The following is a 27,582-nucleotide window of genomic DNA, read 5'->3' on the forward strand; positions in this document are numbered from 1 at the left end:
TTGGGCCTGTTTATGATACTTTAAATTCTCCTTATCCTAAAAGAAACTCTCTTGGCATCAGCCCTGAAGAGAAGGGTTGGGGGTGGAGGGCCATTGTGGGCTTGGGCTTCTCAGCTTGGTAAAGAATTATTGTTACCTGGCGCCTGCATGGCTCAGTGGGTTAAGCGTCTGCGTTCAGCTCAGGTCATGATCCTGAGGTCTTGGGATCGAGTCCTGTATCAGGCTCCTTGCTCCCTGGGGAGCAAGCTTCTCCCTCTGCCCCTCTCCCGCCACTCACGTGTGCTCACTTTCTCTTGCACAAAAATAAAATCTTTAAAAAATAAGGAATTATTTCCCACCTGTCTTCTCTGTCTCTCCCTCTCTCAACACACACACGTACCTATACATGTCTGGCTCACTCTTCATAACCCCAGATGCCTTTCTGGAACCCACTCAAACATGTCAGCAGCTTCAAGGAAGGGTGGATATGTTTGGCCCGGCGCATTCACTGCATATCTCACCAGCTGCTGTTTAGAATTGACTGAACCGTTTGTGTCCTCAGCAGAGAGACAAAGTGGGAAGACAGAGACTCCCTCTGGTGTGGGTTCTAGAGGCACGAGGCCATGAGGAGGAGCGAGCACCCAGGGAGATGGTGAAGGTCTTGAGGTGAAGCTGTTGGCCTGGGAGCTGGAGGCATGGCCCGGGCCTCAGGGAGCCCAGGTCAGCCTCTTTCCCGTCTGGGCTCTGGTTTCTTCCCCAGCCAGACTGCAGTGCTGCCCCAGAATAGCTTATAATCCGTTCTTGTTACTGCCTTTCCTCCACAAGTATGCCTAGAACAGGGCCTCCCTATGGCGATAAGGGTCGGTCACTCTGCGGGCCCTAGCCCCACCTTTGCCCATGTTTATCCACCTGGAACCAAGTTAGAATGAACATCAAGACAGTTCTGGAAGCAAAGAGGTCACAGGTGGCATCTTGCCCTGAGGAGGAGTGTGGATGTGGCTGGGGGTGGGCAGTGTGAGGTGGTCTGGCCCATCCTCTCTGCTCTGGGAAAATTATGAGGCACACATCTGTTCAGCCCTGGCCTGGAGACCTGCCCCCGCCTCAGCAGACCATGCTCCCGCTCTCAGCCCAGGGACAGAAGACGACTCTAAAAGCTGGGGGACGCATGCCTTGATCAACTTCCGGGCCAGTTCAGCTTTCCTTGGGGTCACTACCTTTGTTGGGAGGAAGAAAGGCCCCTCCCTGGGCAGAGACCTAGGTTGAATCGAGAGTGGCTGGCCCCTGGCTCGGGGAAGGGGAGGCACAGAAGAACGAAGCCTGAGGAGGAGGAATGGCCTGCAGGAATGGCTTTATGGGAAGCCAAGCACCAGGTTCCTGTCTCCACCCAATGCCAGCTGCATCTAATGGCCTGTGGCAGCAGGGTCAGGATCCCACGGCCTCTGGCAGGCCCTGGTTAGGACATCTCCCTACCCCTCACCCCCCAGCTCCCCGGACCAAGAGCAAGGAGCGACGCTGGGCTTCTCACCTCTGGAACAGGGTTCTCTTTGGAGGAGGAGGCAAGGGGTGGCCACCATTAGCCTTTTCCAGAATTATTGAGAACTGTGGGCCCTCGCCCGTCAAAACCACCCACATGCCCATTCCATGTCCTGCAGCCTCTCAGAAGCCACTTTGCCTCTTACCATGACCCCGGAGCTGATGCCCCTCAAGGGTCCCTTGTCCACCTAATCTAATCATCTGGTCGTGGCCTTTAAAATGCAGATTTCAGGGCCCACCCTGGACCTTAGGAATCAGATTGCGTTGTGGGTGGGGGGAATCTGGGAATCTGCCCTGAGGCTTCCTTTTGGAAGCAAAGCCTTCAAGTGGGAGGAGCCCCTAGAGCAGGACCCGGCTTAACATGCCCCCCGCTGATTTGGCTACAATAGGAGGGCTGGCGGGCCCAGGGCTGGCACAGCGCTCTCATGCTGGAGGGCAGAGAAGAGACTGGGAAGGATTTAGTTCATCCCAGGAAGGGCTTAGGGCCTGGTGGCTAAGCTCTGTCCATCTAATTTTAGCTTTTATTAGCATTGTGGTGTAGACTTCTGAGCCAAACAACGGGAGGACCTTTGGGCTTCAAAGGAGTGTATCTCCCCACAATGCTGGTTGCTGGACAGTTTTACTTAGATGGTTTTGCATTTCCTTTCCTGAAGTGGCTTGGTTTCTTACTTTTAAAGATTAAACAAATATATATATTTATGTAAATTCTGTTTTTATATAAACATATTTATTTAAATGTATGTTTATATAAGTGTAAATAAGATATATAATCTATTTCAATAAGAAATATACATTTATATAAGTATATATTTATATAAGTATATATTTATATACTTATATAAATATATAAAATTTACTTATTTTCCACACTTGTATTTTTTTAAATAAAAGTGACATGCTCATTGCAAAAAAAAAAAAAAAAATTCAAACATAATAGAAATGCCTCCCCCACATGGCCAACTGTATTCCTGCTTCTCAGAGATGATTCTTACCGAACAAAACAGCATTGTCAAAGCAGCAGTTGCGTAACCAGCACTGAGCGTTCACTGAGTATCAGGCAGTGTCCTAGCTGCCGTCCACACTTCACCCATTTAAACCTCACGACAACCAGATGAGTTAGACATTTCTCTCTTATTAGGGTCGGGGAAATTTTGTATACACATATACATATATGTAAATACCAATAATTTATTTTTGTAAAAATAGGACGAAGTCATGCCTGCTGTTCTGCAACTTGCTTTTCCCTTTTTCTTTTTCTTTAAGATTTTATTTATTTATTTTAGAGAAAGAGAGAGAGCACAAGCAGGGGGAATGGCAGATGCAGAAGGAGAAGCAGGCTCCCTGCTGAACAAGGAGCCCGATGCGGGGCTCAATCCCAGGATCCTGAGATCATGACCTGAGCCAAAGGTAGACACTTAACCGACTGAGTCACCCAGGCACGCCGCAACTTGTTCCTGTCCTTTTACTATAGTGCAAACATCTTTCCGTGACTCACATGTAGAATATTTAACATCTTCAGAGCACCCAATCCCAGGAAGTGGGATTCCCAGGAAGTCCACATAATTAAGCAATCCCTCAAGAATTTATTTTTTATTACAAAAAGTGCTACAGTGAACATTACAGAACAATCTGGGTTGGGTGAGTATTTCCATTGGACAGATTTCTGGAAGTAGAAATAGTAAGTGAATCCACACACATCAGATCATTACGTTGTATACCTTGACCTGATACAATGCCATGTGTCAATGACATTTCAATAAAACTAGGGAGAAAGCAGAGTCTTCAATCCAGCTTAAAAAAAGAAACAGGAGGTAAGGATTTTTAGACAATCTGGATAACATATCTGTATTTGGATGTGTCTTCTGTCTGCAGAAGGTCTTTTCAAACCTCAGTCCAAAAACAAAGTGAAGATCAGGACATCTGTTTCTCAGATTCTTAGATTTCTTAGATTCTTGTTCTGCCACTACACAGCTATGAAACTGGGAACCACAGAGGATACAGCTTTACTATTGTTCCTTTCTGACAGGCTGTGTTCTGTTAGTTTCAGGCCTACAACAGAGTGACTCAACAATCTTGTACATTACGCTCTGCTCACCACAGTTAAGTGTGGTCACCAAACTATATTATTGTGGTATCATTGATTCGATTCCCCAGGCTGCGCTTTCCATCCCGGAGACTGCCTTATTTGATAACTGGAAGTTTGTACCTTTTATTCTCCTTTGCCTACTTCTCTGTCCCCTCCTTCTGTCTGGCCACGACCATTTTGTTCTCTGTATTTATGAGCCTGTTTCTGTTTTGTTTGTATTAAACGTTTGGGGCCTTGATGTCTTCTGGCACAAAATGACAATGTGGTAAGATATATTTCCTGAAGCCTCCTTATGCTCTAACATTTCCAGATTTGATTAGTCCTTTCACGCTCTGCCTCTGATTTCCTGTTTATGAAAAAGGACTTGATGTTTTTGGCCTGTAGGATCAATTACTGTATCAATTAGTTAAGACTTTTCCAAACTCAGAAGTGTTAAGTCATTGCCTTAATTCCTTGTAGAGAAAGCAGATCTTTACTGTATATGACCTGAAATTGCTTTGACTTCTAGAATAGTTACTGGGTCTTTAAGAAAACAAGATAATTATTGAGTCCAAGAGGCGACTCTGCCTGGCATTTTGGACCAAGGGCATGACAAGGAGCAGGAGGTGTTTGGGAGGACTGATATGATATTACATCTCTCTGGAACCTTGCCTTCTTGGAATGAGCATTTCCAACCGGATGTTCCCAACCGAGAAGGGATTACCGCCTCAGAGAGCACACCATGTTCATCTTAGATGAGGGACTTACCCAGTCTCGGTGGTGTGTGGGACAAAGTCTGAGATATTGAGGCCTTCCATTTCCTCTGTGTTCCACAGTCATTACCACCCTTGGCCCTCTCAACATCCCAGATGCAAATAGCCAGAGAGGGGAGTTATCCCCGCGGTTGAGATGTAGATGCCGAAAATCAGAGAGCTGGGTTAACTTGCCTCGTCTCACACAGCGGTGAGGGGCAGAGCCCCTGCAGAGTCCAGGGACCCTTTCGGCTCCTCTGCGGGTCTTGGCCTGTTACTCTCCACTTCCTTTGCACTGACCCTTTCTAATGGCCGGGCTCCTCTTCAGTGTCTTCCCGGGTCCAGACTTATCCAGTGGATAAGGTACGCCATGCTCATTTTTTAAGGAGCACGTGCAGGAGTCAGCATGAAATTTCTCCGAATTTGGGATCCGGCCGATGGTGAGTTTTATTTTCTAAAACACAAGAAAGAAGGAAAATCAATGACTAAAGATTATCCTTATGATTGTTTGTCCTCAGTCTGTCCTCAGTAACACCCTCTGATGCTGGTTTTGAAGAAAACCCTACCATGAACCACAAAATCTGGCCAGAGGAGCCACGATGACTTACGTATTCAGGTGGAGGATGGATTTTACTCTCTGGCGGCCGCCAGCCTGAGCCTTTAGGGTAGACCCGATGGGCCCAGTTGTACCACTGGGTAAAAGCCTCTTGAAACTAGAAAATCCAGATGAAACCATAAAAAACCAGCACAAACAAGGCTGGACAAGCCCCGGACAAGATCAGGGGGAAATTAAAGTTTGATGTGTCTCCCCTATAATCTAGCATCTCCTCCTTTCTTTATTTTATACACACCCCTTCCCTCCAACCCTTTAAATCTCACATGGCCTCCTCTCCATGTCCCTACCCTGTCCTCAACCCAACCTCCTCGTCTCTCAACTGTAGCCCAACAGGAGGGAAAGTGAATAGGATCAGTCCAAAAGCTCTAAAACAGTTAGGGCCCTTGGCTGCCCCTCCTTTGGTTCCACACATCCCCCTCCTTCCAACATTCTTTTCCCTTCCAAGGACCAGCTATTTGAATTTTTAAAGAGAACTGGGCATCCACTTTACCATAAACAATAGTCAGGAATGGGAGGGGGGATGGGAAAGTAGAAGTCTTTGATCTCCCAGATAAGCATGTTGGCGAATGTCCCATATTTCTCCATAACATCTAATTGTTATCCAGTAGAGAGGGACAGGCAAAGTCAGCACAGGAGAAATGCTGTTGTCGCCTCCCACACAAGATGCTTCACAGTCTAGAAAGGAAGTCTTGGAACTCTATAGTCAGGAGTGCCCAAGTGAACTTGCTGCATTTGCTCCCCAGAAAACCCTTCTCCACACCCCTGCCCGTTTTTTTGGCTTCAGAGCTGATGCCTAGCTCTTTGGGTCAGAGTACTGTTTGGTAACATTCACAAGATTATATTGAACACTTGGCTGCAGAGTAGGTTTCTGGCCAAGGAAATATATTATAGTCCCCTGATTGTTGGACTGAGCACCTCACATCTACTTCTTTTCCAAACTCCTTTCCAGTCTTCAAAACCCAAGCCAGACACCACCTTCTCTGAGACGCCTTTCTGGTCTTCCTCAGATAGATTCACTCCTTTTCCCTCTCTGTTCCCATGGCCCTCTGTTCACATCTTAAAGCACACACTGTACTGTAACTAGCACATGACATGCCTATTTGATCCATAATATGTGAGCTCCTTAAGCTTTGGCTGAGGCCATTTATGTAGCTCTAGGACTTAGCCCGGGATCCAGCATAAAGGAAGTAGTCAGTCAATGGTGAATGAGTGACTGAAGGGAGGAATGAGTCCTTGCCCTGCCACTAACTAGTTATGTCCCTTAGATAATTCCCTCACCCTTGCTGGATTTCCCCATTTAGAGAGTATGGATATGTTTTTTGTTTAACCAAAGAGGTTATTGTGTAATGCAGAAGAGATAAGAATTGTAAACCCTGGAAGAAATTGGAGAGATCATCTAGCACAGTGGTTTTCAGGAATTTTAAGCCAAGGAAACGTTTCTTCCGGGAGAGCTAACAGAGCTCGTGTAGGAGCAGATAAATGACAAATGTAGATCATTCTTGTTAAAGTCTTATATGCATACTGTCCCCTTCTTCACCTCTTCCTCAAGTTCTTGTCTCTTACGGGCCCAAGGATCACAGGTTGAAAACCAGCTATCTCACTGTAGAGAGACAAAGGTGAAGCCCAGAGAAGAAAATGATTTTCCCAAGGTTATGTGGCATGTTAGAAATAAACATAGGCCGGGGAAGGAATTTGCCCCGCCGAACCAGCACCCACAGGCAGAGCCATGGGGAGCCTTTTGAAAACATACATAGTTAATACACACTCTTCCAATAACTCTGTGAGGAAGATATGGCGAGGCCAATTTCTGAGTTAAGGAGCCTGAAGAGTTAAAAAGGGGACCCTGGCCAACATGCCCCAGCCAATAGTTGGAGAAGGAAAAGCAGTAAACGCAACAGAGTGTCTAGTGTGGGCCAGTCCCATTTGTAAGCACGTGATACCAATTATGACAGTTAATTCTCCAACAATGAGTATGAGCCTTACCCCCAATTTTGCAGAAGAGAAAGTTGAGGCACAAATTGACTAAAGGAAATGGAACACACACCCTGAGCCAATGGGATTCCCTTGCAAGCTCCTTCCACCACCTCATGCTGTGTCTGAGGTCTCCACAGTCTCCTACCCCTGGCCCTCTCCAAACACTCCTTTATATGAAACAATTTTGAAAAGCTTCTAAAATAACATTCTGTTATTTGCAAGTATTTGTATGCACTGTTTAGGCTCCACCCAAGACCTTGGTCTTATTCCTGGCCAGGGTCAGGCAGCAGGACTCACCTCCTTCTGGACAGACCGGCTGAGAAACAAGGAAGCCTCGTCCAGACCATGGGGCTTCAGGTCGTTCACGGCCAAAAGATGATCTCCGTGAAAAAATAAGCATCCCAGGCGCGGGGGGCCTTGCCACTGAGCCACACTGCAATGAGACACAGCATTCAACTCAAGTGTGAGACTGTGCCCGCAGGACACAGACTAGGGTTCCCTGATGACCATCACCTGCTTCTTAAGCTATTGTGCACCACATCTGACGCAGACAAACTCCATTTTCTTTCGGAATATTCTCTCATCTGTCACTACTGTTGGACCCGACCTTCTTCCAAAACCAACTCTAATCATAACGTCTCTACATAGTCCTCCTACATTCCCCTTCCTTTAATGACTCTCCCTGCCCCGGGACTTCTATTGCACGGTGGTATGAGAAATTAATACATCCATTCCTTGTATATTTAAATCACATGTATTTTATATTTGCTTGTTTATGTGACTGTCTTTTTCACCAGGCTATGAGACCCCAGAAGGATAGCACTACCTTCAAAAAATATTTTGTACAGCCACTTAACTCCAAATAAACAGAAGATGTTTAATAGGTATTTACTGAAAGGGAGCACGTGATGATTACATAATGACTATCTAATGAACAATACATGAATGGAGGAATGAACAAGCCCAGGCACAGAGAAGTCAACGGTTTTAGTCAAGTATTTACGGAACCTCTGAGATTGTTAGGAAGTTTGAAAAGTGGAAGATCGTGTTTCCTGCCCTTACAGAACTTGTCACCCCTTTACGTTAAAGGGGTTTCTTCCCTTGTAAAAATGTAATCTTCCACCCAAACAAATTGCAAAGGTTTTAAATCAAAGGTCTAGAATCAAATAAACAGTGCTGATTTTAAGAAAATTCTCTCTTTTGCTTCTGTCCCTGACCAAGAGGTGTCTGGAAGTCTTTGACCTTGGTCCTACCTTTTCTTTTATTTATTTATTTATTTTTTTAAATCTTTTTTTTTTTTTTTTAAAGATTTTATTTATTTATTTGACAGACAGAGATCACAAGTAGGCAGAGAGGCAGGCAGAGAGAGAGAGGAGGAAGCAGGCTCCCTGCTGAGCAGAGAGCCCGATGTGGGGCTCGATCCCAGGACTCTGGGATCATGACCTGAGCCGAAGGCAGAGGCTTTAACCCACTGAGCCATCCAGGCGCCCCTACCTTTTCTTTTAGACCTTAGATTCTTGTTGACTTCACACACTTCATTCATTTATCCCATAGTCATTGCTCAGTGATTAATGACTTAAGAGTCATTGCTCAGAATGATTTCCCTGGACCATACCTATTCATTTCTGCTTTTCTTTACCTTCCAAGTATCAGAAACTTGCTGCTTACTGGACTTTTGGGTCCTCCTATCTGCAACCCACAGCAACACCCTTCTTTCTGCCTCTAACCAAAGACCTTTGGTGATAACAGCAACACTACCATCCAAGCTCTCTGTTTTGCCACATACAGAGTTTCAAGATACAATTGTTGTCTCCCATTCTTCCCACCCCATTTATAATCAAGAACCCTCAGATCTCACACCTACCATATCTGACCTGCGGCTTCTGTGAGAGTGAGATAATTGATGATGTCGGAAGGAGAAAGGAACACATTTAGTTTCTCCACTTGGCCTTCATCAGGGATGTTACTATGAGATAAAATGTTTGTAAAAGTCACATCAGGCCATAGTCTCTGGTTCTGAACTGACTTCCTGAGTAGACTTTGCCCTCTTACATCTAAGATGGTATTTTCCAGTTAAAGATTGTCCCCCAAATTTGCAGAATATGAATTTAAGTTACTCATTAATGCCCTCCCTACCCCTCTTGGAATGTGGTGTGCATGGCAAACAGTAGAGTAAAAAATGGACTAAGTTGATAATGTATTACATCTATCTGCTCATTTCTCCATTGGAAATGATTCATAGAAAAGACAATGGAAATAGTGAAAATGGAGAACAAGCTCATCAAATACTCTTGGCATCACTTAAAGCCTATCACTTCCCCCTCCTATTCTATAACCAAACATCATGCAACCTTTGTGCTCATAATTTTAACTGTAGACATTGGGGGACATGCTACCTAGGTTCAGCGTGATCCAAAGCTCCAGGGCCTGAAATACTAGTCAAGGGAGAATTTTTAGAAATATTTGAAAATGCTACCCATAGCCCTGGGGACCACTTTACTTCTAGCTCTGTTACTCACTGTCCTTGGCCACCACATCAGTGAGAAGGGGAAGCTGGTCAAAATGTTGGCTGACTTGAAGATTTTTAGGAATTACTTTAAAATTCGAATTCTGAGTTAAAAAAGGAAAGCTGCCTTGCTCTAAGGGCCCATAAAGTTTTAGAAATTAGAACTTTACTTGATTAGAATAGATAATTGCACAACAGTAAGCGAGGCCAACCCCTTTATGTCATTCACGGTCTGTGCTTCCATATTGGCAGGTGGAAGACAAGAGTCACTTTGTGAGTCTTGTTCTTGTAAGTGAAGTCCCCCGTTCTGGATCTCTGGAAGGGCCTGGGGTTCCTTGTTGCTATCAGCAGTCTTGTGGGACGTCTCTCTGAAGACACTACAGTATGAGAAATTAATACAATACCCTTTTTCAGCAGGTCTGTTTACAACTTTCAATGGTCTGTGAATCAGATTTCAGTAGCTAGGAGGCTTGTGAAAACTAACAAGGTCTTCAAGTATGCCTAGCCTTCAGAATCACAGAATCAAAACTTGACAGACTTTTCTTCTGAAAATGGAAATGGCGTCAAAATAATCCTTGACATTGGGAGGACTTAAAGCGCAGAAGGGAGAATGCAAGCATACATTCAGAATAGAAAATAAGTTCCCCAGGAGATAGAATATGGTCTGAGGTGATCACTCCATGGTTTTCAGGAGGCAGAGAAATCATTCTCATGTCTTCTTGTTTTGAGACTATGGAATAATGGAGTGACTTGGTCTATGGCAATGCTTTTGAATTAATATGTCAACAGTAATGGTTCTAAAAGAGTGCATTGGTTAAAAATCAGTTTTAAGAACATGGCAATTTTACATACCAGGATTTCATTGACATGTAGTGATTCTCAGTTGTCTCGGAGAAGTGGTTTAGACTGTCAGCCTCGGCAGATTCACCAGAGTCATTGGAAGCAATAAAAGTATTCAACTGCAGACAAGAAGAATGGACGTAAACACAAGTCTACCAATAGCCAGGGACCTCTTAAACCTTCCACGATGGCCCTGGGCCCTGAAATGGTAAGTATATCCCCTATGGGATGAACAGTGGCGTTCATTCTAGGAGACTGAACTCGGAAAGCCTCTCCAGCTTCAAGTCTGTTTCCTCCTCCTGGATTCCCCCACACTCCCAATACAGCGTTTTATTGGACTGCATTGCTTGACTGCATTTATTTTTCTGTTTCATCACTAGGCACTTAATGAGATGAACTCTTTTTCTCAGCCGGTGCAACTGGAGGACCCTGTCACCTGGCTGGGCCAGACTCCCACACAACACAGGGCTGCAGGGAGCTGCAGAAGTCCTAGAAATACGTCCTCCCCAACCCCAAGAGGCTCTCCACGAACCAACCCCTCATGACTAAGTCATTGGGGGGAATGGTTGATCCAGAACCCTGAGGGCTTTTAGCTGCCTGCCTAACAGATTCATCATGAACCCATACCTGGAAAAATCAGTTTTTCTGCTGTTCCCCCATAAATGGTGGACTTCCAGGGCCGGCTTTCAGGCCCCTGGCTTCACCTGGACGGCACCTTTGCCCTCTGGCCTGACGAAGCTGTGTTCAGGCTTTGTGAGGTCCCACAGCCCCCTCTGACCTCCTCGTCTTTGCCCATGTATCTCCTCCTTCTCTGAACTTCTACTGCACAGTTTTGTACTTAATTTGCAGGGGCGGGTAGGGGGATCTTTTTACTAATGGCCTTTTAGCTTAGTTTTACCAGCCTTACTAGCTCAGTTTTACGTGGTCTTCTGTCTGGAAATCACCTCCCCTGCCTTCCTTCCCTCGTGTACTCCATGCATTTTCTGAGCATCGCTCATCAGCACGGAGCCCTTTCTGTCTGGTCTCCTGGGCGCTCCTATTCAAGAGTCAATACTGTGACACATCACCTGTGCCCCATTCATTGCTCTGTTCCACAGAAGCCCGCCTAGTCCCCCAGGAACAGCAGACAGACAGGGCCCAGCAAATATCTGTACAAGGAATGAAGGGTTAATGGAAGGAGGGGGGTTACCTCTGAAAGAATGCTTCGAGGACTAACATAATAACTCTCTTCTTCTGTATCTTCTGTAGTCTCTGACAAGAAATCATGTAGTAAATGGGCTTGTCTAAGTCCTGGAGAATTTTTTTCCATTAAATGCTGGATAAAGAGATGAAGACAGAATTAATTATTTTCTTTCTTTCTCCCTTTCTCCATCTTTCTTTCCTTCCTTCATTCCTTCCTTTCTCTCTCTTTCTCTCTTTCTTTCTCTTCTTTTTGCAGGAGACAGAATTAAGCCATATGCTCTTTGGACAAGCCATCCTAGATTAATTGGGTTGAGAAGATCAGAGGATCTTCCAAGGTTACAAGAAGAAGCCCACACAACTCGAACTTGCCTCTTGCATCTGGATCACCTTGGTGATATAAAAATATAAACCCATCTTTCCGGCTTTCTCTACAATTGGGATCTGTAACTCAGAACAAGTGGTTCACTCTGGCAGGGCTGGGGGAGTTTGGGGGAGTGGTGTTCTAAGGCACTTAGCTCTGCTATGGAGGCCCCCACCGCACCTACTAGTTTTCACCCAGTGCCATCTGAGAAGGTAATTAGCCCATGGTCAAGGCACCACACCTTCCCCTCTTCCTGCTCAATATTCCTCTTTTGTGTTCTGCTCACATACTTCTATTGTTTCCATAGAAATGGAATTTGCTCATGTTGATCATGTGATAGCATGAATTATAGTCTTCAAGGTAATGTAGGTTCAACCAGTTACCACCTTCCCTCCCCAGCAGATACAGGATAGTCTACTAAAGTAGCTGCTGTGCATGGCAGGAGAATTGTTCTAAGTACAACTTAATTCTTCTAAGAACAATGCCTGGGAGCAGGGGGTTTTGAAAAGGTCTTGAATGTGTTCTAAGAAGTCCTTGAAGGGAAGGGATTCTAAAAACATAATCCTTTCAACTGTGTCCATTTCTCTGGTGCCAAGATCATGAAGCCAGACCATGCTGAGCTGGGGGTGAAGAAGGGTTCCCACTTAGTTTGGGCAACAACAAGCCCCAACAAGGCAGACAGTACTTGTAACTGGAGCTGACTGAAAATCCACGGAGTTGGAACACAGTGTGTGAAAAGGCAAGACAACCCCCAACGTTATCTTTAGGGAGAGGGGTATCGTGCGTGAAAAACAAGAGGTATTTACTGAAAAGAGTTATCTTTTGCAACCCATTTCCTGCAAATACCAAATGAGGTGTTTGGCCTGGTGAATTTGATCCACTATAGAAAGCTTTTAAAATAGTTGGAGAGCTCCCAGCTAAATAGAACAGGAGCTTATGCTGAATTCACACATGCTGTGTACCCAGGGAGAAGGGAAAGTCAATGGTTACATCTCTGAAGGACAAATGGTATCCATGGCAGAAAAAAAAGCAAGCAAACAAACAATTACTCAGCCCACTTATCCAGACTTGGGAAGATTGCAAATCTGAGCAAAGCAGAGAGTATAATCACAAATCACTTTCAAGGGCCAGGTGTATTTTTTCTCCTCAAATGGATTTCACTAGAAAGAAAGATGAAGTCACAGGCACACACACACACACACACACACGCACACACAGGGAAGCAAGACTGATCTGAGTAAGTGAAGGAAATTAACAAGAACCTCGGTGTTCCTTCCCCCAGAAGTACAGATGATAGGGCAGAAAACCAAGTGGTGTTTCAGGAATCTTTTCACAGAGGTACTCTGTGCCCTCTGTGTGAAAGGGAGGAAAAGGCTGGCAGCCAGACTTTTGGTTAGCTGGAGGGCTCCCCAGCTCCCATATGTGGATGCAGGGCGAGGGGCACCCAGAATGAATGAGTACCTTTCGAGGTAGGCAGAGCAAGCGGTAAGGCTCATTGTGGTACCAGAAACAGACTGAACATAAGACCATCACCAGTGATAAGAGTCATTCTTATGGTGGGTTAGGCTTAGAGCAAAGTGTCAGATACATTGGTAAGACTTCGGAAGCATCAGCGGATCCCCAGGCAAGGCGTCCTGAGAGAGAGAGAGACGGGAGTCTCATTACCATGTCTGGAAGACTGTTTCTTGGTGTGGTGGGGCCAACAGCCTCTGATGTGCTGGGAGAACCAAGGAGAGGGCTGGGGTCTGAAGAGGGCCTTTTACCGCCCAGTGAGAATTTCTCCTGCTTATGGAAAAGGAATATTGCAGTCAAGATTGATCTCTTCCCTGGAATTAAACAACAGCCTTGTGGCTGGGCTTCCTACCTCCCGTCTTTTACCACGAACATGTTTACCCCAGCCCGCCTTCTCTCACTAAGACACGACGCAATCCTGCCTCTCTGCAGTTTCCAAACCTTTGAGGGCTCCCAGCCTGGTCTTCAGATGCCCTGAGTTTCCCTAGACCTGCCTTTCCAAACCAACACCCACCCCTTGGCTCTAATCATGTGATTCTACTCAGAGACTCGTCTCAATTTTCTTCCTCCTTGGTCTCTGCTTTCTTTGTCAGCATCAAAGAACTTAGAAAACACGTCAAAACAATGCCTAGAGACTGAGTTTCATTTATAAAGGTCTGCCCTAAGAAAGGACTTGTGTAAATTCGTGAAGGTTCTTGGGAAGTAAATGAAACACTTAAACCTGTTAGCCTTCACATGACAGAGATATTGCATTGAAAACGCAAGAGATAGGAAAAAGCATTTTTACAGAAACCGCCCTAGACATAGTCATTCAAAAGGTAGCCGTTATGCACCCAGCATAACAATGATGGAAAATACTCTAGTTTTGGCGACTCTTAATAAAATGCCACAGTTCCCCTTTACTCCTCCGGCCCCAGTAATGAAGACCTGAAGTGTCTTGCAAGACACAAAAGTATTTCTTCCTATTGTTACTCATAAAAATGACAAGGATGTACATTCTCCCACTTATTTATTCCCCATATTAGGGCCAGTGGCTGAGGAGGAAAGGAAAAAGCTACCATTGTTTCCTCGTGAAAGAGAGGGTGCTCGTGTGCCCCAGCGTTTCATGAGGGAGGGAGTCACCTGTGGGCTGTGGCGTGCTGTCTCTCCCCCGAGGCAGAATGATGACACGAAGGAGACCCAGTCTTTAATCTTCTCCCTGTTGATAGGAACAAACTCGCAGCCGGTGTGTGGCAACAATAGCACCTGTGTTCCTTTTGAACCAGAGAAGGGTTCTTTTATTAAGGTCGGAACAGGCAGTGGGAGCAGGTACCGGGGAAATAAAGATTTTTTTCTGAAGTAGCTTCAGTGACCCACGGACTCCTTACCACCTCCACGCTTGTGCACTAGAATTAATCTTCACGCCGCTTCTGTGAGGCGAGCGCAGGGAAATGGGGGAAAACGCTGGAAAATAATGGTAATAATCACAGGGTTTGGAGCTCTTGGCTTTGACACTGATTTCTTTTGTGCTCTTAAGCGAGCCCCTTCACCTGTCAGTGCCACTTTTGTGTAGCTATTCTGGTATGCCTCCCGTCGGGGAAGGCATGTGTTTATGAAGAATGGGTTTGAATGCATTTATATAAATCACATCATCTTTTCTATTGACTTTTCACGACAATGTAAAAAGAGAGCCTTTGGCCTTGGGCTTCACCTGCAACAGATCAAGGGTCTTCATACTTTGGGCGTTCGCTACCTCCCCTGACCCTGGCCTTCCTGCAGGGGCAGATGACCATCTATAAAGGATCCATTAGGCACTTTGCTAGCGCCAGGAGCCCCTCTTAAAAACTGAAGACCCCCCGGGGCATCTGGGTGGCTCAGCTGGTTAAGCCACTGCCTTTGGCTCGGGTCATGGTCCCAGAGTCCTGGGATTGAGTCCCACATGGGGCTGCCTCTGCTCTGTGGGGAGCCTGCTTCTCCTTCTCCCTCAGCCTTTCCCCATCCTTGTGCTCTCTCTCTCTCTGTGTCAAATAAATAAATAAAATCTTAAAAAAAACAAAAACAAAAACAAAACTGAAGACCCCCTCAGGGAGGAGTACTGCCCCTCCCTAACATAGGCGGCTTGTATAGTTGTTTGTGAATTTTTTTTTTTTTAAGATTTATTTATTTATTTAAGAGAGGGAGAGAGAGGGAGAGAGCGGGTGGGGGCCGGTGGGAAGAGGCAGAGGGAGAGGGGGGACAAGCAGACTCCTTGCTCCACAGGGAGCTCATTCTCACAACCCATGAGATCGTGACCTGAGCTGAAATCAAGAGTCGGACGCTGACCCAGCGGAGCCACCCAGACATCCCTGTGTGTATTGGGTCCTTTCACATGAAGTGCATCTGGGGTGATGGTGATAGGGGTATGGGTTGAATTGTGTCCCCTCAAAAATTTGGATACTGAAGTCCCAACCCCCAGTACCTCAGGATGGGACCTTATTTGGAAATCGGGTTGTGTCGTTGTAGCTGTGATTAGTTCAGATGACATCGTACTGGCCGCCTAATCCAATAAAACAAGCGTCCTTGTAAAAAGTTTGAATGCAGAGACACACACTCAGGGAGAATGCTCTGTGAACCTTAGAGTTCTGCCACCACGAGCCCAGGAACTACCAGAAGTTAGGAGAGACCTGAAACAGACCTTCCCTAGGACTTCAGAAGGAGCATGGCCCTGGGACAGCCCGATTTCAGATGCTTAGCCTCCAGAACAGTGAGACAATATATCTCTGTTGTTCTAGGACACCCAGTTTGTGGTCCTTTGGTATGGCCGTCCTAGGAAACGAATACTGGGATTTTTCAAGATATTGTCACAAATGAGGAAGACTATCAAGATGGTCTTGAAGGGTGTAGCCATGGGCTTCTGATCAAAGGGTGTTTCATTTGTCTGTGTGTCTATTTTTTATTGGGCGCACAGGAAGCACTCTGTGCTGTCTTACGACTTACCTGTCCTGCCCAATGAGGAAGTATTCCCTGTTAGTAGTTCGTATGGACATCACCTCATCAGGGAGACATTTAAACATCTTCTGTACAGATTGCATTTTTTCCTGGCCATGTATGCCAACTTCTACACTGGAATTCCTGTCAGATACAGACACAAAGTGTTAAACAGATTCGAACATAAAGACTAGCATTACATATTAGGATTCAAACGGAATAAAATTTAGATCTGTTTGATCAATGTCTGATCATTTCAGAAAAGACGTTTAGATCTGGTTCAGCACCGATAGAGAATACTTTCCTCAGCCTCAAACTTAATTCAGAGATTCTTTTTCTGGTTGGAGACTTTGTTTTACAAAGTATCATGTTTTCTACTTTTCTTTTTGTACAAAATTTCTGAAAGCAAAGACAAAAAAAAGCCAACCTAAATACTTTTTAAAAATCCATGTTGAGTTTATGAAGTGATGATTTTATCAGCCCTCATCCATAAATTAAGTGATTCAAAATCTTTTGTCACTAGATGCTTATTGAGTAATAACTTATGAACTATAATATACAATACAAAATAAGTATTTTGCTACGTTTTACTCAAAAATGTTCCTCATTTTAGCTTCTTTTCAGCAACAACTACTGTTGAGTGTGAAGCCTTTGGTTCTTTCAATGATTTAAATTTCAATTTGCAGGCAACTTGTTTGTTTTCTCAATTGGATACACACCGGTCGATTTCAATGGACCCTCTGCGATGCTGGTCTTTGTAATAGGAAAGACGAAGGCTCCTTTCCCCACTCTTGGAAAGAATGAAATACCGCCTTTTCCAAGAAGACTGAAAAAAAAAAAAATTGAAACCATTTTGCATCTTAGTTAAATCTCGGAAGAAAAGAAAGGATTTTTAAAATGCTCACAAGCCTGTAGGAGGCCTGTTAAATCATGGTGCACACTTACAGCAGAGAAGAAAAGCTGAGGAGGTGGGGATTTAATAAAGTAATCTTGTTTGCAGACTTCATTTTCATAATAAAATGCCAATGGTTTGCCTAATAAAAGAAAGTGAACAGATTCAGTTTGTTCCCTGTAAATTCTGGAAACGAGAACTGCTACAATCAGAAAACACTATTTACCTCTGGAAAGGTCTGCGAATTATTCAGTTATGGGAAAGAACATCTCTAATAGGGCCAGGAAAACAAAGAAGCCAAAGGACCACCAGGGTTCCTCTTCCTCGTCCACAATCAGGACCTTCCTTCAGAAGACATGTGGAAGCTCCTTAATGTCTAGCTCTAGCGTCTGGGGGCACCTTGCTGGCTCTCTAGCTGTGAGCCAAGGTTTGTCTCTACTCTTGGAAGAACCAGGCTGAGGAGCCGGGTAATTCTGCCTTGCCTTGGCTTAGCAAACAAAAGCAAAACCACCTGCTATTGAAAATGAGGTGGTAGAGTGGTTAGTTAAATCACAAGGTTTCCAAAATGTTAACTGCTTCTCAGTAAGTCCTGAAATGTATAGGGTCTTTTTTTCCCCTGTATTTTCAAAAATGTCTTCCAGAAATCTGCACTATTTTTATTATTTAGAAAAACATAATGTTGTTATAATAAAATTTATTTAAAAAATTAAAAAGAGCTTGGTTTTGCTTTCACATCCAGGCTGTTCTAGTTTGTCCTTGATTTTTATAAAAGACAGACTTTACTAAAGAGTTAGAGCTTTTATATTAAGTGGAAACAGAGTCAGGATTAGGTAGCACAGTTGATGGGGCTATTATGCTATAGTCGATCTAGTAATTCTTTTTTTACACTTTTTTTTAGAATGGTTTTTTTTTCTTTTAAAATTTTATTTATTCATTTGAGAGAAAGAGGGAGCAGGAGCAGGAGCAGGGGGAGGGGCAGAGGAAAAAGCAGGCTCCCCACTGAGCAGGGAGCCCTGGGCGGGGCTCCATCCCAGGACCCTATGATTATGACTGAGCTGAAGGCAGATCCTTAACTGACTGAGCCACTCAGGTGTCCCTTCTTTAACATTTAAAAAAAAAATTTATTTATTGGGCACCTGGGTGGCTCAGTCATTAAGCATCTGCCTTCAGTTCAGGTCATGATCTAAGGGTCATGGGATCGAGCCCTGCGTTGGGCTCTCTGCTTCTTGCTTCTCCCTCTCCCTCTGCCACTCCCCTTGTTTGTGTTCCCTCTCTTGCTGTCTCTCTCTCTCTCTCTCTGTCAAATAAATAAATAAAATCTTAAAAAAAATAAAAAGTTTATTTATTTAAGTAATCTCTATATCCAACTCAAATTCATGACTCTGGGATCAAGAGCCCCATACTCTGGGGCACCTGGGTGGCTCAGTGGGTTAAAGCCTCTGCCTTCGGCTCAGGTCATGATCCCAGGGTCCTGGGATCGAGCCCCACATCGGGCTCTCTGCTTAGCAGGGAGCCTGCTTCCCCCTCTCTCTGCCTGTCTCTCTGCCTGTCTCTCTGCCTGTCTCTCTGCCTGTCTCTCTGCCTACTTGTGACCTCTCTCTCTCTAAGGGGGGGAAAAAAAAAAAAAAAAAAAAGAGTCACATACTCTTCCAACTGAGCCAGCCAGGTGTCCACAGAATTGAGTAATTCTTAGGCAGCTGTCCTCACCTTGCCTCCCTCTCGTCCTCTGAAGCAACTCTGTCTGCTCCCCATCCCTCATCCTTATACACACACTCCCCACACACACTGGAAAAGGAAGAGAAAAAGAAAAAAAGAGAAGGAAACAATATTGCTATTAGCTCCTCTTTAAAATCATCATGCAGCCTTGGATGAACACACGTTTATTTACTGAACAAGTATTTGTAGAGCACCTTGGATCACCCTCTCTCTGTTTCCTCATCTGTAAAATGGAGACAATAGCACCGACCTTACAAATTTGTGGTGAGGATTGAAGGAGTTAATACATGGAAATCTCTCAGCACTGGGCCAGGCACACAGTAAAGCTCTGAAGAGTAGCTATTATTAATAATAGAGGAGGGGCACCTGGGTGGCTCAGTGGGTTGAGTTGCTGCCTTTGGCTCAGGTCATGATCTCAGGGTCCCGGGATCGAGTCCCGCATCGGGCTCTCTGCTCAGCAGGGGGCCTGCTTCCCTTCCTCTCTCTCTGCCTGCCTCTCTACCTACTTGTGACCTCTCTCTGTCAAATGAATAAATAAAATCTTTTTTAAAAAATTGTATTAAAAAATAATAGAGGAAACTTTAGCCTTTGTCATTTGCATGGTAAACCAGTCTCTCTTCTACCTATAACATAGGTGCTCTTTGGTGGTACTAAATTTAGAGGGTTCAAGGGGTGTAGGTATTTTATGAAAATTTGGAAGTCTCTAATAACATTGTATACAATTAGTTGAATCTTTTTTTTAAGGAGGGGAAGGGCAGAGGGAGAGAGGGAGAGAATCTCAAGCAGGGTTCATGTCCAGCATGGAGCCAGACGTGGGATTTGATCTCATAACCTTGAGATTATGACCGGAGTTGAAATCAAGAGTCAGATGTCCAACTAACTGAGCCACCCAGGTGTCCTTACAAGTAGCAGAAGCTTAAAGTAAACATCTGTGAAGACGTTGCCCAGTTTAGACATTCCCAGGGTGTCCCCAGTATTCACACGGACTACCAGTTTCAGGGCACAAAACCTCTGATAGTGTTTGTTGACCATGGCAATGGTACTGTTTTCTCCCGAACTGATGCTGAGGAATCACCATCTCTCACCCTTCCATCACCCTTATGGCCAGTCGATGATTAAATCATGCCTGTTTCACTTCCCAAATACTCTGGGACCCATCCCTATTTCCCTGTTCCTATCAGCACCACCTTCAAGATCTTCAGACGTTTCAGTATGTTTCAGTTCATGTGAATTCGAGAACTTTGCATGTTTTCCACTTACTGTTTCAGTAACTGTCCCGTTGGACCCCCTACTTCCAGTCTTGACATCTTCAAATCCATTCCTGACATACCCTTGAGACTAAACACCAAATCTGACTGATCTAGGGCTTTGGGCAAAGACAGAATAACAGAGACTGGGTCTACCAGACAGAAGATATAAAATAGTGGTTTTCAAGACACTGAGCATGGGCAGCTAATGTCACTGATCCCTAAGAGACAGGAAACAATCCCAGTAGGTCCTACAATCCCCTTGAGAGAGATTCCAGGCTACAGCACAGGAAAGGGAAACTGAGGTGGAACCAGGCAGATGGCTGGGTTGAGGAGACAGAGCTAAAGGTTCAGGGAGATCAAGGCACTAGGGCTCACAGGACAGAGTTCTGGAGAGGGAAGAGCTTCACACAGAAAGAATCACAGAAACATGCATCAAGTTCTTAAGTATTCAAGAGTATAAATCAATATGTGGGTGTGAGGAAACTACCCGAGGCCAAAGAACCACTAGAAAAGATTAGAGGGAACAGTGTCTGGTGCTCGTAGAGAACCAGAAGAATTAACTGTTCCCTCCAACCAGACTGATAACATTTATAATTTATGGGGCATTGGGTAGGGTGCTTCAAGAGGTCTTGACTCAGTAGTGAGGGATAATTATCTCTAGGCTGAGGACTGTTCCTTAAAAGGATCACATTGTTTCCAAAAAACTTAACTGCCTCCCAGGACAAAGCTCAAGGTTTGCTGAAATACAAAAATATGCAGCACCCAACATGGTCAAATTTTCAATGTCCGGCAATGAATCAGAGACTACCAACCACGCAAAGAGGCAGGAAAATCATGGCCTATAATTAGGAAAATAATTGATTGAAATGAACCTAGAACTGACACAGATGTTCCAATAACCAGAGAAAGCCATAAATACAGTTACTATAACTGTGCTTTATAGATATGAGAAATTAGGTAGAGACACAGGTGATATAAAAAAGATCCAAAGTGAACTTCTAAAGGTAAAGACTGCAATGTCTCATTAACAAACAGACAGACAAAAACACAGGACAGATGGCATGAACAGCAATTTAGTGCACGTGAAGACAAAGTATACTAGGGACTATCGACATGAATGCAGAGGAAAAAGAATAAAAAAACATTAACAGAGCAGCAGTGCACCGTGGGACAATTTCAATGGCCTACAATATAAGTAATAAAATCCCTAAGTGGGAAAGTGGACAGGAAAACATTTGAAGAAATAGTGCCAAAAAGTTTATAAACTTAAGGAAAATTATAAATCCACAGATCCAACGAGGTCAGGAACCCCAAACACAAGGTACATGAAGAAAATGGCATGAAAGCACGTCGCAATCAAGCTGCTCAGAACCAGTGATAAAGGAAAAAAATCTTAAAATCAGCTGGTGGGGGAGGGATGGTGGTGGTGTTTGGAATATGTACACAGAAGGAAAAGGAAAAAAAAAATCTAAGATATTAGATTTCTCACCAGATACAATGCAAGCCAAAAAAACAGTGGAGCAACATATTTAAAGTACTGAAAGAAAAACACTGTCATTCAAGAATTCTAAATGCAGCAAAAATATCTTTCAAAAATAAAGGCAATTTCAAGACATTTTTCAGACATACAAAAGCTAAAGGAATTCATCAACAGGAGGCCTGCATTATAAGAAACATTAAAGAAGTCCTCTGGCTGGGGAAAAAATGGTATCAGTGGAAGTCTGAATTTTATTTCCTCTTTTCCTTTTTATTTTCTTTTATTTTTAAAAATTAACATAGAATGTATTATTTGCTTCAGGGATACAGGTCTGTGAATCATCAGTCTTATACAATTCACAGCACTCACCATAGCACATACCGGCCCCAATGTCCATTACCCAGCCACCCTATCCCCTCCCCACCCCCCAGGAACCCTCAGTTTGTTTCCTGAGATTAAGAGTCTCTTACGGTTTGTCTCCCTCCCCGAGCCCATCTTGTTTCATTTTTTCCCTCCCTACCCACGACACCCCATTCTAACAAAATCCTGCCATTTGCAAAGACGTGGATGAAACTAGCAAATGGAACTTATTTTGCTTAGCAAAGACAATTATTATATGATCTCTCTGATAAGAATTTTTTGGTAATAAATGGAGAAAGACAATTATCATATGATCTCTCTGATAAGAATTTTTTGGTAGTAAATGCTTTTTATTTTATTTTAAGATTTTATTCATCTATTTGAGAGAGAGAGTGAGAGAGAGCATGAGCAAGAGGTGGGGAGAGGGAGAAGCAGACACCCTACTGAGCAGGAAGCCCAATGGGGGGCTTCGTCTCAGGATCTCAGGATCATGACCCAAGCTGAAGGCAGGCACTTAACTAAGCCACCCAGGTGCCCCTAGAAATCTGAATTTATATAAATAAACGAAGAACACTGAATGGTAACTGCGGAAGTAAATATTTGAATTGTTTTCTTATTATTTAAAACATTTAAAAATTCAATTGATTGTTCAAACAAAAATACTAACAATATGTTGTGCAGGTTGTAGCATATGTGTAAGAAAAATACAGTTTCAATAAGTAAAATGTATGAAGGTCAGGAGGTAAAATTCTTATATAGTATGTTAATTGGTATAATATCACTTGTAATAAGATAGACTGTTATGTTAAAGATATACACTAACAGCCCTAAAGCAACCACTAAAATAACAAAACAGTTACAATCAATAAACCAAGAAAGGAGATGAATAGTATCATAGAAGTACTCAATTAGTTCAAAAAGGGGCAAAAAAGAAGAAAAAGGGGAACAAAGAAAAAAAAGAGACAAATATAAAACAACACTATAATAGACTCAAGCCTGATCATATCAATAATCACATGAAGTATACATATCTAAACAATTCAATTAAAAGAGATTAGTCAGATTGGACAAAAAAGTAAGATCCAACTGTATGGTACTTACAAGAAACATATTTAAAATATAAAAAATGTTTAAAATATATAAAAATATATTCAAATACAAAAAATTTTTTCAATTTTTTTGGAAAATATTTTCAAGAAATATATTCAAATATTAAGAAATATATATTCAAATATTTAAAAAACAACTATATGGTACTTACAAGAAACATATTTAAAATATAAAGACATGAATAGGTTATAAATAAAAGGTCAGCAAAAGGACACACTATGCCAACAGCAGTCCAAAGAAAGCTGGCTGGCTATTTTAACAACATATTTCAAAGCAAAAAAAATATTACCAGGGATAAAGGTCTTTTTATAATGATAAAGGGGTCAATTAATCAAGAGGACATAACAATCCTAATTACATACCTAATAACAGAGCTTCATCATACATGAAGCAAAAACTGATAAAACAGCATAGAAAAATAGACAAATCCACAATTAGGGATTTCAATACCTCTCTCTCCATAACAGATACAAAGAAATAGGCAGAATATCATAAAGATATACTGGACTTGGACAATTTGGACAGCATTATCAACAAACTCGTGCTGATTGATATTTATAGAACACTCAACGACAGCAGAATGAACACCTTTCTCAAGGGCACATGCAACACGTACCCAGGCAGGTCTTGTTCTGGGCCATAAAACCAGTCTCAACACATTTGAAAGGATCCAAGGTTTACAAAGTATATTTTCAGAACATAATGGAATCAAACTGGAAATCAGTAACAGAAAACTTTGGGGAGGGATGTATATGTTCATTATCTTGATTGCGGTGATGGTTTCCCAGGCATATACACATAGAAAAACTCATCAAATTGTACATTTTAAATATGTGCAGTTTATTGTATGCCATTTTCACCGCAAAAAGCTATTTCAAAAAAATACGACCAGCCTAAAACGCAAATCTAATGATGCCTTTATCTTGCTCAAAAGGCTACAAGGAGGGGCCCCTGGGTGGCTCAGTGGGTTAAATCCTCTGCTTTCGGCTCAGTTCATGATCTTAGGCTCCTGTGATCAAGCCCCGCATCAGGCTCTCTGCTCAACAGGGAGCCTACTTCCTCCTCTCTCTCTGCCTGCCTCTCTGCCTGCCTCTCTGCCTACTTGTGATCTCTGTGTGTCCAATAAATAAATAAAGTTTAAAAAAAAAAAAAAGGCTGCAAGGATTCCTGGTCTTATGAGATCAAGGTCAGGCACAGTAGAGTGCCATGGCCTCATTCTCTACTCTCCCCTGTCCTACTTTCTACACCTGTTGTCCTTTGACACACCCTGCTTCTAACCCACCCATTGCTTTTTGTTCATGCCACCCCTCTCTGCTGAGACGTGCCCTTTTGCAATCTCTTTTAAAACCCTACACATCTTGTAGGGTCCAGCTTCAATGTCTTCTCATAAAACCTCTCTGGACTCCCATAACTACTCGTATGCTTTTCCTCAGATCCCCATCCCATTTTATTTCGTGATTCCTAGCATACCCTGATTATTTGTGCTTACTCTCGTGTGTTTAACTTCCCAACAAAATTTATAAGCTCACCCAGAGCAATGACTCTATAACTTAATCTGTATAATCTCTAGAGTATGAAGCACAGTGACTTTACTAATAATAGGTGCTTTGAATAGGTATTCAAAACTATTTACTTCTAAGTTGATTTGGATAATTTGCTTTCTAAATTATTTCACTCCACACTCAGCTTTCCTAACTACCCACCTGCAAGGAACCATGTTAACATGAACAAGGACCTTTGAGTAATATACCTTGAGCTACCTTTCTGACAACAATTTAGGCAGTTTCCTCAAGTGTGAATTTCCTACTAAATTACAAAATATGGGGTGCCTGGGTGGCTCAGTGGGTTGAGCCTCTGCCTTCAGCTCAGGTCATGGTCTCAGGGTCCTGGGATTGAGCCCCACGTTGGGCTCTCTGCTCAACAGGAAGTGTGCTCCGCCCCCCCTCTGCCTACTTGTGATCTCTCTGTCAAACAAATAAATAAAATCTTAAAAAAAAAAAAAAGAGGAGAAACAAGATGGGATTGGGAGGGAGACAAACCATAAGAGACTCTTAATCTCACAAAACAAACTGAGGGTTGCTGGGGGGAAGGGGGTAGTTGCTGAGGGTGGTTGGGTTATGGACATTGTGGAAGGTATGTGCTATGGTGAGTGCTGTGAAGTGTGTAAACCTGGTGATTCACAGACCTGTACCCCTGTGGCTAATAATACATTATATGTTAATAAAAAAATTTAAAAATTAAAAAAAAGAATTAGGGTCGCTAGCATCCTTTAAAAAAATTAAAATAAATTACAAAATACTCTTCAGTCTTTTCTGGGCTAGTGTTTGTTTCAGTAACATCTCCAAGCAACAGATGGAACAGCTGGTTGATGAAAATCAGAAAACGTCAAATTTCTAGACAGGTGAGCTCTTACAAAATAATGAACCCAATCCAACAGCCCCTGCCACACTCTCCATACCAAGAATCATTGTCCTAGAATGCCACCCCTTAGCCTCACTAAAACTGTCTTCTGGATCCTGGTTAGCTTGATGAGAATTGTTTGTCACATTCAATAGTTTTTTTTTTTTTTTTTTTACTTCGGAGAGTATACGCCCTGGGTACCTGGACTCTTCTGGGGTCTGGGTTCCATGATGGCTGTCTGTTCTCTTCTGTCAAAAGGAAGAGTGAAAGGCCAGTTAGTCCTCAAACAACAGTGTGCTTCACTGATGAGCCACTCGATCGTGGAGCCTCAGGGTGGTGCCCACAAATGTCGCTGTGATGAGTTATCAGCCTTCCGCTTTGGAAAGCTCCTGAGGCTGAGAGTCGCCACAGTGACAAGGACACATCCGGGCAACTTGTGTTCACCGAGGGGCAGTTCTGTGGAGGTGTTGGAAGGAGCCCTGTTCCCTGGACCTTCCTGCCCCATAAGGGACTGTGACAACAAAGTCCCTGCTAGAAACAGCACCAAGGAGGAGAGACAAAGGACAGGGCACCGGCAGGAGGCTATGGACCCAACGCAGCTGAGGAAGCCTGTCTAGCCAAGAGGAAGCATTAGATAAACCCTTCTCCATGCCAGAAACTTGCGTTCTCCAGAGGGAAATTCAAGAGCAAGGACCAGGGCATAACCCTGTTCTTTTAACCCATCTCAGGTGCCTGCCCGGCTCCGGGGGTGAAACTGACTCCCGAGAGCTGGAGCTCTTTCCTGGTAGCTGTGGGAAGATCCCTTGACCACCGTGGCACCCTGCGAGAAGGGGGACCCCACAGGGGAAGGGCCTGGGGGCAGGGGAGATCTTTCCAACCAGGGATGTGTTGGTGATCAGAGCAAGACTCAAAATAGCGGGCGGCATCAAGCAGGGCAGAGCCAGAGAAGTCCCAGGAAGTTGGGAGGAGGCCAAGGGCCCTTTATCTGTATTTTGCACGTTTTATATAGTACATATAACATATATAATACATATAATATGTATTAATGTATTAATATGTGTTAACATGCAAAAATTGTGTCAACCAACTCTAAGGCTCCTGATTAATAGTAGGCTGTTTGTGGTTTTGGGGGGGGAGTCAAAAGTTACCCGTGGATTTTTCCACTCTGTGGGGGGTCATCACCCCTAACCTCCATGTTGTTCAAGATTCAACTGTGTATGTATAGAAACACTGGATTTCCAACAGGACATATATTTCATATTATATGTATGAATTTCATATTACATATATGTAATCTATGTATACATACGTGAAATCCATTATATATGAAACCTATTATATAAATTTTGCTTCTATAACATAAGCAGAACAAGCATAAGCTTATGTTATAGAAACAAAATCCTACATTATATATGAAATCTCATTCAATTCATACATATATTTATAAAATACATAGATTTCACATATATTGTTCCATATACTACAGAACTACTTATACAATGATGTAGTACCCATTTTACAGATGAGAAACTGTTATCAGGGATACTAAGCAATTTGCCTTTGACCACATAACTAAAAAGAAGCAGAGCCAGAATTCTAACCTCAGAGTTGTCTGAACCACTTTGCTTTTCCTATTTAAGAAAGAAGAATTAAATCTCTTCATAGTTCGGATTGCATTTCTTATCATTGCCCACAAACAAAAAAAGCCTTTCAGACTTATCTCCATGATCTATTCAGGAGAATCGACCCACCATCATTAACTATAACCTGTTTAACGTCATTTGGGATTTGATCGGTGTGATACCAAGCGGTCCTATTTCCTTCTGACTGTACAATTATGAACCAAGAACCCCAAACAGCAATTTTGCTCAATTAATATTTCAGATTACCACAGCCTTGAGAACCTAAAACATTCAAACCAAGCGGTACTTACTAGAAGCCGGGTGGTCGCTGGTTCAGTTCTCAGCAGAATGCCCCATCCGTCTGTCTCCTGACCATATCACTGTTCACTCTGAGCACTGACTGGTGAGGTGAAAATTAAATATAATCTGTTTGAAATGTAAACCAACAGGAAGTTCCTAAACTGCTACCTTAGGGAAGATTTTGTGCTG

At 43.3% G+C, this 27,582-nt stretch overlaps 1 protein-coding gene across 4 annotated transcripts; it reads right to left on the reverse strand.

Annotated features, from left to right (window-relative positions):
* Positions 1-3,087: 3,087 nt before the first annotated feature.
* On the reverse strand, positions 3,088-27,582 carry PLEKHS1 (pleckstrin homology domain containing S1). Of its 4 annotated transcripts, none has more exons than XM_059173127.1 (13): positions 27,405-27,582; positions 25,673-25,719; positions 17,212-17,300; positions 16,986-17,092; positions 16,276-16,410; positions 14,443-14,518; positions 13,474-13,593; positions 11,455-11,580; positions 10,278-10,384; positions 9,596-9,802; positions 8,784-8,885; positions 7,217-7,352; positions 3,088-4,783 (listed from the first exon to the last, which is right to left on the reverse strand). In XM_059173127.1, exons 2-13 carry the CDS (start codon positions 25,698-25,700, stop codon positions 4,604-4,606), a joined length of 1,413 nt encoding a protein of 470 aa, XP_059029110.1. In that variant the 5' UTR covers positions 25,701-25,719; positions 27,405-27,582; the 3' UTR covers positions 3,088-4,603. The 4 variants fall into 4 exon arrangements, with proteins under 4 accessions (XP_059029110.1, XP_059029112.1, XP_059029113.1 ...); XM_059173129.1 differs by having other exon boundaries at positions 13,474-13,590; positions 27,405-27,581; XM_059173130.1 differs by having other exon boundaries at positions 9,638-9,802; positions 27,405-27,581.

The sequence above is a fragment of the Mustela lutreola genome, chromosome 4, assembly GCF_030435805.1.
Source record: "Mustela lutreola isolate mMusLut2 chromosome 4, mMusLut2.pri, whole genome shotgun sequence".
NCBI classification, from domain to species: Eukaryota; Metazoa; Chordata; class Mammalia; order Carnivora; family Mustelidae; genus Mustela; species Mustela lutreola.